We start from the raw sequence: 12,778 nt of genomic DNA on the forward strand, positions 1-12,778 counted from the left end.
TACTCCCGTAAGGATTTACACCCTCGGAAACCCTGTACAGGGTCGCTATGGGTCGGACCCGACTCGATGGCACTTAACAACAACAACAATTGAATGTTGTAGGGCTTAGCTCACTGCTTCATTGCTGTTTTTCCCTCACTTCCCGTTATTGGTGTGACGAATGTGGTCACCAATCAGAGCGTGTATTCCCATTGAGTCTTAGTCTTGGAAGGGGGTTTGCTCTGAGGGGACCCAACTACTTGCCTTGATGTCTCCTGGGCGAGCAACTTGCTTGTCTCATAAGGTTCTTGATAGGGCTCAGGATTCCACCTAAGGTCCTAGACACTGCAAAGGCTCTGCAGGAGGCCTATTTCACTGGGTAAGTTCTAGAACCCCTTTTAGGTATCCCAATCTCATACTTCTATTAAAAAGGTAAAAGTTAGCCTTGTAAATAAAAACAGAAATAAATGTTCCCACAGAAACACATGGCTAGAAATTAGCCGTGTTTTCTGCCTTTCCACCATAAATTCTTTTTTGAGCACCAACAACCTCCACTGCCCTCAAGTTGATTCTGACTCACATCAGCCTGTAGGACAGAGTGGGACTGCCCCAAACAGTTACAAGTCTATACAGAGCAGACGGCCTCATCGTGCTTACGTGTAGCGGCTGCTAGATTTGAACCACCAATCTTTCAGTTAGCACCTGGCTGCTTTAACCACTGTGCCACCAGGGTTCACGTGAATGTTTTCAAACCATGAAGATAAAGTGCATGTACTTGTACTAGTTTCTCATCTTTCTTTTTGAAAATTGGAGCCCTTGTGGTAGTGTGGGATAAACATTGGACTGCTAACTGCAGGGTTGTCAGTTCAAGCCCCCCAAGTTGCTCTGCAGGAGAAAGATGGGGCTTTCTGCTCCTGTAAAGAGTTACGTCTTTGGAAGTCCTACCCTGAGTCGCTGTGAGCTGGAACCAACTGGTGGAGGTGGTTTTGGGGTTGAAAATTCATTTTGGAAGTCAGATGAAATAGGCCTCACCTCTTTTCCTGCCCCACCAGCATTTCTCATTCTCTGGAACTCAGACCAGGGACTGGTCACTCAGGAGGCTGGTGGTGGCCTGTGGGACCCCTCTTGGTTCCATCTGACAGCCTGCTGACCGGGCATCCTGTGACTGCTCCGCTGCCCACCTGTCAGGCCGGTAGTGGGACTTCAGGAAACCCGTACTCCGCTGGGCTCAGACTGCAGTGTGTGGTCAGTGCAGGTGGGGGTACCACTGGCTCTGAAATCTTTAAACAAACAGGGAGTAGAGTCCTTTTGTTATTGTCCTTCTCTGAGAAAAGATAGTAAAGTTCTTAGTTGTAATAGGTCTGCTGAACTGCATTTTATTCACACAAAACACACGTTTGTGTGTACAACTCTGAGCCTCAAATGGTATCTTACTTTTTCTCCTGTTCTCTGCAGACTCATCTCCCCTTCAAGAGGCTATATTCTATGACATTGCTACTTACTTACAATATGGAGTCCTGGTGTGGCTCTGTAGGATAAGCCCTGGACTGCTAATCGCAAAGACAGTGGTTCAAACCCACCAGCCACTCCTCGGAAACCCTATACAGGGTCACCATGAGTCAGAACTGACTTGATGGCACTTAATGACAATGACACTATTTATTTACAGATAGGAGTCCTGGTGTGGCGCTTTAGGATAAGCACTAGACTGCTGACCACAAGGTGGGCAGTTCAAACCTACCAGCCGCTCCTCGAACACCCTGTACAGGATCTCCAAGAGTTGGAACCAATTTGACAACACTTATCAACAACAGCTACTTAGAATAAGGCATTTTTAGCAGCTAGTCCTGTTTTAAATCTTGTAGTATGTATTGTCATGTTTTAATAGAAAGATAATAGTTTGGTTTTGTCTTTCAGCCTCTGCTTTGCAGGATCAAGCTTTGAGACTGGGGGTTCCGACAGGAATCTTGTCAGCCAAGATGGCTGCCTCTGGCATTGGAGACATATGTGAGGCCACGGGACCATCCAGTCCCACTGTGCTGCTCAACTCACAGCAAAAGGTAAGCAAGCTGTCAGCACATGGGGGGTGGGAGTGGGGGGGACGCAGGTGCTCATCAAACAATGAACTTAGTTAGAAAAACAGGACATTGCTTTACTATTATCCTACATAATGTCTTACTTTTAGAAACTTTTTTTTTAAATTTCTGTTTTCAGGAGAAATTGTCTTCCCTGATGGAGATTGTTCAGTATTTACTGGCAAACAGGATGTTCTGCCGCCTCTCCTTCTGTCAGGAATTGTGGAAAGTGCAGGTAAATGTCTCTGACTGTACTCTAGTAAGCAAGGAAAGATCGTTTAAAAATGATACTTATCTGTCTGCTCTTCTTGGAAAAATGTTGGACTCAGTAGGTTTACAGAGTTTTGGGAAGGTTGGAAGAACTCAAAGTAACTATGCTGTGATCCTGAATAAGTTCTGCACATATATAGGACAAGGAAAGAGGAGCTCCCCATGTAGGGTTGGTTCCCCAACACTTGTATAACGCACACACCATAGAACTCGTTTGGACTGTCAGGCATCGGCGTAGTCCCTGCCCTCACTGCTTAAGATCTGTTGAGGGAAAGCGCAACCGAAGAGCCGACACTCCGTCAGACTGAGTGGTTAGGAAAGGCCGCAGGAGCTGGGAGTGGCTCTGACGGAAGGGAGAGGAGAGGTGAGCTGAAAGCGCAGCGAGGGCACCTCAAGCAGGGAGCAGCTGGTTCTAACACACAGGGATGCAGCAGAGCGGTTGTAGCATTGGGCAGCGGGCGTGTTGATATCACAGGAGGCAGGATAAAACTGAAAAGAGACAGAGGCCAGGTCACAAAGGGTTGTGAGCAGCTGCTGAAGACTTTGAACTTCATCCTGAAAGTGGTGAGGAGCCGTGGAAGGATTCTGAAGAGAACAGACTGACTTGGCCTCATGGTTGTAAGTATTGTGTTGGCCACTGTAGAAAGCAGGGCTGGACAGGGAGCAGAGGCCTACAGGGCCTGCACGGAGAGAAGGAGAGCCAAAGGAAAGGTGTTAAGAGGTGTCTGATGCATGGTGAATTTGAAAACCATCAGGGATACAACATAGTTCACACGTGCTTTGTTACTCCAGTTTATTTTCAATACAGCATGGTGGTTAACAACCCAGGCCGAACATTGGTTAGGAAAATGTGCACGTAAAGGACTGATAATACTGTTATTTTCTTTAGAATTCTTTGGTGCTTGAAGCTGTTTGGCAACTTCATATACAAAATATCGTGAGCCTACAAGAGCTCTTGGAAAGGTAGCGTATCACTCGTCATTTTGTTCTTGTTAAGGGTTATTGAGTCAGTTCTGACTGCGACCCTACTGGAAGTGGAGCATTACTGAAATAACCCATGGCCTGTCCCATGTGAATTATTTATACATCAAAGTCAACAATCACCTTAAAAACCCTATTGCTTTATTATTTAAAGAGACCGTTTCTGGCGATCGTATGTGGACATTGTGTGATCATATTTTAAATTGCTGAAGAGACATCCAGTTAAATAGGGTTGATAGAAAACATATGATTCCTTTTATTCCCTCCTAAAAGGGATGTTATGAAAAAGCATAGTCCCGTAAAAATGGAAGACTATAGAAGAGATAAACAAAAATACAATTTTGGACGCAGTAAGACCAGTGGCCCATGACTTACAAACTTGAGAAAGACTTGTCTGAATGTTGATATTGTTAGGTGCTGTTGAGGTGGTTTCAGTTCACAGCGACCCTGATAGAGTGACCAGCCTTGTGGTTCGCAGTCCAGTTCTTACCCTACCACGCCACACTAGGACGCCTGTCTTAGAAACAACTCAATTTATTCTCTATTCCTAAGATGCTCAAGAACTGATAGGGTACCAGGTTCTGGATGTGGGGATGGAAGGGAGAGTGAGTAAGATAAGAAGAACTGATTGAAAACATATTGAAGACATATTTGGACCCCCTAGGTCCCCAACTCTTGCTTGTTGTTGTTAAGTGCCTTCAAGTCAGTTCCAACCCATAGTGACCGTGTATAGGGTTTATGAGGAGCAGCTAGTGAATCTGAACTGCCGACCCCGTGGTTCAAACCGACTTTGCAGCCCAGCGCCTTAACTCACAGTGCCAAACCAGGAGCATTTTCTCCTCCACGTCCAATACTTAGATTCTGGATGAATCAGAGAATTCAAGGGGAAAGAAATAACAGAGGAATCTTTATAATCTTGAAGTGGGAAGGCCTATATATGACAAAACTCAGAAGATACGAAGGAAGATCAGTAAGTTTTTAACAACATTCAGTACCCTGCAATCAATGCTGGTTACAAAACCAGACCAAAGATCAGCAAGGGTATCGTAGATTGACCAACACTATAAACCAACTTACTGACATCTGCAGCTGAGTCTAACTTGTTATGCACAGTCTCTGGGGTGAAACATAACCAGGCCATGAAACAAGCCTCAGTACATTTTAAATGATTGAAATAAGGCAGAATACATTCTCTAGACTCAAAGAAATTGAGTTAGAAACCAACAAAATGAAATTTTGGAAATTCATAAATGTGAAAATTAAGCAATACGCTTCCAAATGATGAGTTGATCACAGAAGAAATTACAAGAGAGATTGTAAAATATTTCGAGCTGAATCAATGGAAAATGTTGCTGTTAGATGCTGTTGAATTAGTTTCGATTCATAGTAACCTTATGCACAACAGAATGAAATACTTCCGGGTCCTGTGACAACCGCGCAGTTGGTGTTACACCTGAGCCCATTGCTGTAGCCACTGTTCCAAAATCCATCTTGTCGAGAGTTTTCCTATTCTTCACTGACCCTCCACTTTACCTAGTACAATGTCATTCTCCTAGGACTGGTCCCTTCTGATGTTGTTGTTGTTGTTGTCAGGTGCATTCAAGTCGGAACCGACTCATAGCGACCCCATACACAGCAGAACGAAACAATGTTCGATCCTGGGCCAACCTCACTACCGCCGCCACACCTGAGTCCATCAATGATGCCACCTGGCTGATCCATCTCGTTGGGGGTCTTCCTCTTCTTCTCTGACCCTCCACCCTACCCAGCATGACATCCTTCTCCAACGATTGTTTCCTCCAGACAATATGTCCAAAGTAGGAGAGACGAAGCTTAGCCATCCTGGCCTCCAAGGAGCACTCTGGCTGCACTTCTTCCAAAACAGATCTAATGGTTCTTTTGGCAGTCCATGGCACTTTCAGTATTCTCCTCCAACACCACAACTCAAAGGCATCAATTCTTCTACGATCCTCCTTATTCACTGTCCAGCTTTCGCATCCATATGGTCTCTCCTGATAGTATGTCTGAAGTCTGAGAGATGAAGCCTCACCATCCTGGCTTTGAAGGAGCTTCCTGACTGTACTTCTTCCAAGACAGATTTGTTTCTTCTAGCAGTGCATGGTACTTTTAATATTGTTCAACACCATGACCCAAATGCATCGATTCTTCTGCTGTCTTCCTCATTCAGGCCTTGGGCTTAGGTGCACCTTACTCCTCAAACTGACATTGCTTTTGAATACTTTCAGAGGTCTTTGTGCAGCAGATCTACCTAACGCAATGCGTTGTTTGATTTCTTGACTGCTGCTTTCATGAGTGTTGGCATTGGGTCCAAGGAAAATACAACGCATCGAAGTTTATGGAGTGTAGCTAACGGAATTTTATAGCTACAGAAGCCTAATTTAGAAATGAAGGACGTGAAGGTTGATCTCAAATTAATCTATGCTTCTACTTTAAAAACTAGAAAAAGAAGTGCAAATGAAACCAAAAACAAGGAAGGAAATAGTAAACATTAGAATAGCAATGAGTGAAATTAAGAAGATAAAAGCAGTTTGGTTGCTAGGTTCTGCCCAGTCGGTTCTAATTCCTAGTGGCCCTGCGGAGAACAGAACAAAACACTGCAGCCCCAGAGCAGCCTCACTTTTACTGCTGTACTTGAACTCATTATTGCAGCCACGGTCAGTTCATCTTGATGAGGGTCTTCCTCGTTTTCACTGACCCTCTCCTTACCAAGCATGACATCCTTCTCCAGGACTGGCCCTTCCTGATGACATGTCTGGAGTATGAGCGATGAAGTGTCACCATCCTGGCTTCTATGGAACATTTGACTTCTTCTAAGACAGATTTCTTTGTTCTTTTGGCTGTCCATGCTACAATTTTCTTCATCAACACTAGAATTCAAAAGACTTCAATTCTTCTCCGGTCGTCCTAATTCATTGTCCAATTTTCACTTGTATATGAGGTGATTAAAAATACTGTAGCTTGTCAGACACACCTCAGTCCTCAGTGTGCAGAATTGTCCAGTGCGGTATCGGTTGGTTTCCTGACCGATGGCTTTCATGGGCATTGATTGTGAATTCCAGTAAAATTACATCCTTGACAACTTAAATATTTCTCATTTATCATGATGTTACTTATTGATCTAGGTGTGAAGATTTCTGTTTTCTTTATTGATGTATAATCCTTATTGAAGGCTTATTTGTGTGTGATATTAATTCTGTTGTTTGAAAATGTCCATATTCTGTTGGATTTCCTTTCTTTGGAATGAGGCCTAATGGTTCTCTCTTCTAGTCGGTTGGCCAGGTAGTGGTCGTCCAGATTTTTTGGCATAAATGAGTGAGCATTTCCAGTGTTGCATCTGCTTGCTGAAACATCTCAATTGGTAGTCTGTCAATTCCTATTACTTGTCTAGAAGGTGGCTTCCAGGAATGTCTTGAATTTCAAGATTAAAGGTTTTCTAAAGGAGCTCTGGTAACGTAGTGGTTATGAATTGGGCTGTGAACTGCAGTTCGAAACTATCAGCTGTTCCGCGGGAGAAAGATGAGGCGTCTGCTCCCGTAAAGATTTACAGCCACGGAAACCCTGTACAGGGTCGCTGTGTGTCGGAACCGACTTCACGGCACACGGCCACCACCAATCGCAATAGTCTCAGAGTGCCTTTAGTCTCTTTGCGACCAGTAAGTCTTTATATCTTTCATTCCGTCTCCTTTTGATGATTCCTGTGTCGTTTGATATTTTGTCTATGGTCTTCTTTAATATTGTAGCTCCAGGGGTAGATTTTTTAATTTTCAGTTCTTTCAGCTTGAGAAGTGATTTAGGTTTTCTAAATCCAGGTCTTTGCATGTTTTATAATTATAATGCTTTGTCTCTGAAACTCCCCTTTGAAATCTTCTGTCAGATTTTACTTCATCATTTTTTCCATTCACTTTAGCTACTCTATGTCCAAGAGCAACTTTCAGACTCTCTTTTTGGTGTCTTCTTTCTTTCCTGTCTTTATTTTTTTTTAAAGCTATAATTGTGAATTGAGTGATAGTTTACATGTAAGAACATCGTTTTTGCACTCATCCTGTCGTATTTTGTTTCATTGCAATGATTACTGTCCCCTCCGTGCATCATCATTCCACAGTGTTTGCTTCCATTCCCCCTGGTTTGTTTTCAGCCCATATCTTCCCTACTAAGTTTCCCTCACTTCCACTCATACAAACCAGTGCGGTCGCCAACGAGCTTACATGCCTGTGTATTCCCTGTGAGTTTCATTTCAGTCTTGGTCTTTCCTGTCTTTTTAATAACCTTTTGCTTTCTTCGTACGTGATGCCCTTGGTGTCATCCCACAACTCTTCTGGTCTTCAGTGCTCAGTGTATCAAATCTACTTCTGAGATGGTATCTGAAAACAGATGGGATATACTCAAGATGGTACTGGGGCTCTCGTGGACTTGTCTTGATTGTCTTCAGCTTCAACTTGAACTTTCATATGAGCAGTTGATGGACTGTTGTTTAGTGGCCCCTTGGTCTTCTCCGTCATCTGTTCCCACAGATGTAGTTGACTTGATTCCTGTGTATTCCATCCAGCGAGGTCCAAGCGTATAGTCACTATTTTTGTTATTAAAAAAAGGTATTTACAATGAATAAATTATTGGTCTTGCAGAATTCTGTCATGCATTCTCCACTGTCATTTGTATCTCCATGTTTTCCAACTAGTGATCCTTCTTTGTTTCCAACTTTGTCATTCCAATCACCAGTAATTATTAATGCATCTTGATTGCGTGTTTGATCAATTTCAGGTTACAGAAGTTGGTAAACAGTGTCAATGACTTTACTGGCATTAGTGGTTGGTTTGTACATTTGATTTACAGTCACACTAACTGATATTCTTTGTAACATACGGATATATCCTGTCACTCACTGATAGCGTTAGACTTCAGGATAGATATTGAGATACTCTTTTTGACATTGAATGCGATGATGTTCTTCAATTTGCCATACCTAGTATAGTACACCATATGATTTTCTGATTCAAAATAACCATTGCCAGTCCATGTCAGCTCATCATTGCCTGAGTCTTCATGTGTTCCATTTCATTTTGACAACTTTGAATTCCCTTTGATTCTTATTTCATACAATCCAGGTTCCAGTTACTAATGGGTGTTTACAGCTGTTTCTTATTTCAAGTTGTGTCACATCAGCAAATGAAGGTCTTTAAAACTTCACTCCGTCCACGACATGAAGGTCAACTGTAGTTTGAGGAGGCAGCTCTTCCCTAGTTGTATGATGAGTGTCTTTCATCCTTAGGGGCTCATCTTCCAGCACTGTATCAGACAGTGTTCAACTGGCCAGAATTTTCTCAAGTAGACGGCCAAGTCCTTCCTAGTCCCTCTTAGTCTGGAAGCTCTGCTGACCCCTGTCCACCATGGTGACCCTGATGGTATTTGAAATACCGGTGTCATACCTTTGAGCATCATAGCAACACACAAGCCACCAGAGTAGGACAAAAACTGACAATAGAGAAAATCATGGAACCAAAAATTGTGTTTTTGAAAATTTCAATGTAATTGACAAACTTTTTACCAGCGTGACCATAAGAAAAAAAAGACACAAATGACTAAAGTTAGGAATGAAGGAAATGACATCACTTAAGAGAAGTTTTAAAAGATTATAATGAAATACCATGAGCAACTTTATGCCACTGTATTAGAAAACAGATGAAATGGAAAAATTTTCAGAAAGATGCTAATTCCTGAAGTGACTTAAGAAAATCTGAATAGACCTATAATAAATTTAAAAGTTGAATTAATTTAAATTCTTCCCACAAAGAAAATCCTAGAACAATTATGGCTTCTCTAGTAAGTTCTATCGAATGTTTAAAGAAGTTATAATGCCATTTCATCATAAATTCTTTCAGAAAATAGAGAAGGGCACTCTTCCCAACTTGTTTCATGAGGCCACCAACACCCCAATACTAAGCCAGGCAGAATTAGCACAAGAAGAAAATCTATAGACCATACCCTTCATAACCATAGAAGCAAAAATTCTAATGAAATATTAGCAAAATGAACCAGAAAAAGGGTTATACCCCAAGATCAAGTGAGACTCAGTCCAGGAATGTAAGGTTGGTCTAACCTCTGGAAGCCAGTTCGTGCATTACGTCATGACAGTGAGAACCAGACCTCGGGACTGACTCGCCTTTCCAGATCTCATGAGTTTTCAGCCCGTGAGAGGGTGCTCACTCCAGCACTTGTTCCTGTTTTGCATTTTCCGCCTTATGTGGGCTCTGGCTTTCACAGAGTTTACTGCAATAGGAAAAAGGACAAGAAGCTCTCCATTAGCTCAACAGACTCAGAAAAAGCGTGTGACAGAGCCCAACACCCTTTCTTGGTAAAAACAGACCAACAAACTAGGAGTAGAACGTAACTCCTCAGTCTGATAAAGGTGTCTGTAAGATAGCTGCAACTCATTTCATATTTAATAGTAAAAGGCTGGAAGCTTCCTTCTAAGATTGGTAACCAAACAAAGATGCTCATTTACGCACGTCTAGTCAACATTATACTGGAGGTTTCAGCCAAGGCATTTGGGCAAGAAAATGAAGAGTTCAGCACGGTTTCAAGATAGGAGATGTCATTAAATGCCGTGGAGTAGGTTCCAACTCATAGCGACCCTGTAGAGGGTTTCCAAGGTTGTTTATCTATGTGGGAATAGAAAGCCTCATCTTTCTCCCTTGGCATGCCTGGTGGACTGAAACCACCAACCTTATGGTTCACCGCACAGTGCTTATCGCATAGAGCCACCGTGTTCTCTTAAGATACAGGATAAATATACAGAACTCAGCTGTATTTCTGTATACTAGCCATGAACAATCCAAATTGAAATAAAGAGAACTTTTTTAAAGTGTCAAAAAAGAATAAATTTAGGAATAAATGTAACTAAAGAAATGCAAGAATTGTACACAAAAATTAGAAACATAATTGAAACATCTTAAAATAGGCCAATAAGTGGAAAGACATCCTATGTTCATGGATTGGAAGATTTCTTATATTTTTTATGCAAATAAAGCATGTGTCATACAGCACAATCGTTTCCTGCCTGTGCTATGCATGACATTTCTGTGGGTGTGTTGTAAGTGAAAATATAATATTTTAAGATGGTAACACTCTCCAAATTTATCTACAAATCCATGTAACCCTTATTAAAATACTAGGTGGCTGTCTTGCAGGCATTGACAAGCTAACCCTAAAACTGCTATGGACATGCAAGGGACTCAGAATAGCTAGGACAGTCTTGAAAAGAAGGACTTCACTTGCTAAGTTTTAATCTTTATTACAGAGCTACAGTAATCAAGACTGATACTGGCATAAGAAGAAGCATATAAATTAATGGAATCAAATTGAGAGTGCAGAGAAATAAAACTACCCATTTATGGACAGTTAATTTTAACAAGAGCACCAAGACAATGGGGAAAGCCTTATCTTTTCAACAGTGGCTTTGGGCCAGCTATGTGCTCTGAGGGATGGAAGCAGGCTGTGGGGGGAGGAGGGGTCATGAGAAGGGAAGGGGCACTTGGTAGACTGTTGGCCCGTTCCCCCCTTCACAAGTGTCCCCCTTGGCTTCCGGCCCTGTGGGGAGTCCTTTGGGCTTGAGTTGTGGACAGAGGTCTTAGGCAGCAGCCAGTGTGTAGGATCCATACCCAACAGGGCCATGTGTTGTGAGGTGAGGATGAAGCGATGTACCAGTGACGTGCTGTGTGTCCCCCAGGCACTCGGACATGCAGGCTCTGGTAGTCTGGCTGTGCAGAAGCCTGGGTCTTCTGTGTGAGCAGGTAGAAGCACCAAGCCCATCCGCCGATATTGCCAAGGCTGTACTTGCTGGTGAGTTATGGGTGGCAGGCCAGACTGCCCACGGCCGAGTAGGTCTGCTTGTGCAGGTCCTGGTGGGCTATGTTGGGGGCAGGGGGTGGCATGATGACTGGTGAATCTGGTGAGTGCTGGACACTTTTGCCCTAGAGTGGCCCAGCCCCCTCTGCTCTCCCTGCTTGGACAGAAATTGTGCAAACCAGTGAAACTTCGGCAGGGATTCGGTACCATGACAAGGGTTCCCTGTGGCCTGTTTTTCAAAACTATTTTTCCTAAAATCTTGGTAGTGGTAACTGCTTCTGATTCTTGATGTTCCCGTAACCTGCCTCCAGATGGCTTAAACGTCCCCTCTTTTAGGATTAAAAAAACAACAACAACTAAAAGCAAAAGAGAGTGAGATAGCAAAATCAACTAGAAAAGTTCAGCAGTTTGCTATTTTGATTAATTGAAGATTTGGCAAAAAGTCTGATTTCCTTTGAATCAATGTGATTGTAATCTTCCCCAGAATGGGGTTCCCTGTCTCTGTAGAAACATCAGTGGTTTTAGGAGTAGGAGATTGCTGGGCAGTGTTCCCCAGGACAGCCCTTTGGAAATGGATAGCATTTTGTATGTTTTTTTTTGGGGGGGGGGTGTAATTCTAAAGAGAAACTTGAATTTTGTGTGTTTCTCTTTCAAATGGAATGTCAGGAAGAAGGTCTGTCTGGTCAGATACTAGGTGGCCAGAGGTAGCCTTGCGTATGTCAGGCCTAGGTGTGTGCAGCTCTGCGGGTCCTGCCGCAGCCCCCTCCCTGTGTGCGGACCACTCACCCTCTGTGGTGGGGGTGGGTGGTGGTGGTGGGTTCTGTGTGGCTCACAGAGGCTGTGTGGAAACCATCATAGGTAAAGACTTGTTTTGTCATATGCAGATTTTGTGCGGATGTTTCTTATGAGTGGATTTCAGGAAAGCTCAGATTTGAGAAGAAATGCGGAGCAGGAAAAGCTGCCCCAGGTATGGGAGAGGGCGGGTGAGGACCGGGGCCCTTGCAGACTTTACACCCAGTACTGGGGAGACCTGCTGGGGTACTACTCTGATCTCCGCATGCCCTCTGCCCATGAATCCTGGCCGGAGCCCAGCAGGGCCAGCTCCTGACCCCTCTGTGTCCTCACAGGTTGCCGCTGCTGTCCTGCAGAGCCTGCTGAACAGTGAGTGTCTGCCGCTGTGCTCAGGGTGGGCTCTACCTGCTAGTGGCGGGCCAGCATTTCTGTGACCACCTCCTTGCAGCATCCCTGTGCTGGGTCACTTCTTGGTGGTCGTTAGGTGAACTCACCTCGGTGCTCCATTTTGGCTTTAGCTCCTGACTGAGGCCAGGTCACCTGGGCTGAATCCGGAAGTACCTCATGGTTCCATACCTGAGGCCTTGAAGCACAGTCCTGCTGTTAGTAATTATAGGAGGGAACCTTCGATACTGCTTCCTGCCTGTAGTTTTTAAGGGAACATCTGCTTTTTAGATGAGCAAATTGTTGTTAAATGCCATCAAATCGGTTCCATCTCAGCTACCATATATAGGGTTTCGAGGAGCAGCTATTGGGTTTGAACCCCCAACCACAAGGTTTAAACTGACCTAGTGGTCAATCCTGCAGTGCCACATCGC

At 43.6% G+C, this 12,778-nt stretch overlaps 1 protein-coding gene across 1 annotated transcript in view; it reads left to right on the plus strand.

Annotated features, from left to right (window-relative positions):
* FANCA (Fanconi anemia, complementation group A) overlaps positions 1–12,778 on the plus strand; it is a 42,670-nt gene that overhangs the window by 7,106 nt on the left and 22,786 nt on the right. Inside the window, exons 5-10 of the mRNA XM_006860257.1 lie at positions 1,897–2,039; positions 2,194–2,289; positions 3,214–3,287; positions 11,050–11,162; positions 12,053–12,135; positions 12,296–12,329. Of these exons, the coding sequence (XP_006860319.1) occupies positions 1,897–2,039; positions 2,194–2,289; positions 3,214–3,287; positions 11,050–11,162; positions 12,053–12,135; positions 12,296–12,329 (543 nt within the window). The remainder of the gene's footprint in view (positions 1–1,896; positions 2,040–2,193; positions 2,290–3,213; positions 3,288–11,049; positions 11,163–12,052; positions 12,136–12,295; positions 12,330–12,778) is intronic.

This window comes from Chrysochloris asiatica, unplaced genomic scaffold, assembly GCF_000296735.1.
Source record: "Chrysochloris asiatica unplaced genomic scaffold, ChrAsi1.0 scaffold00037, whole genome shotgun sequence".
Taxonomy (NCBI): Eukaryota; Metazoa; Chordata; class Mammalia; order Afrosoricida; family Chrysochloridae; genus Chrysochloris; species Chrysochloris asiatica.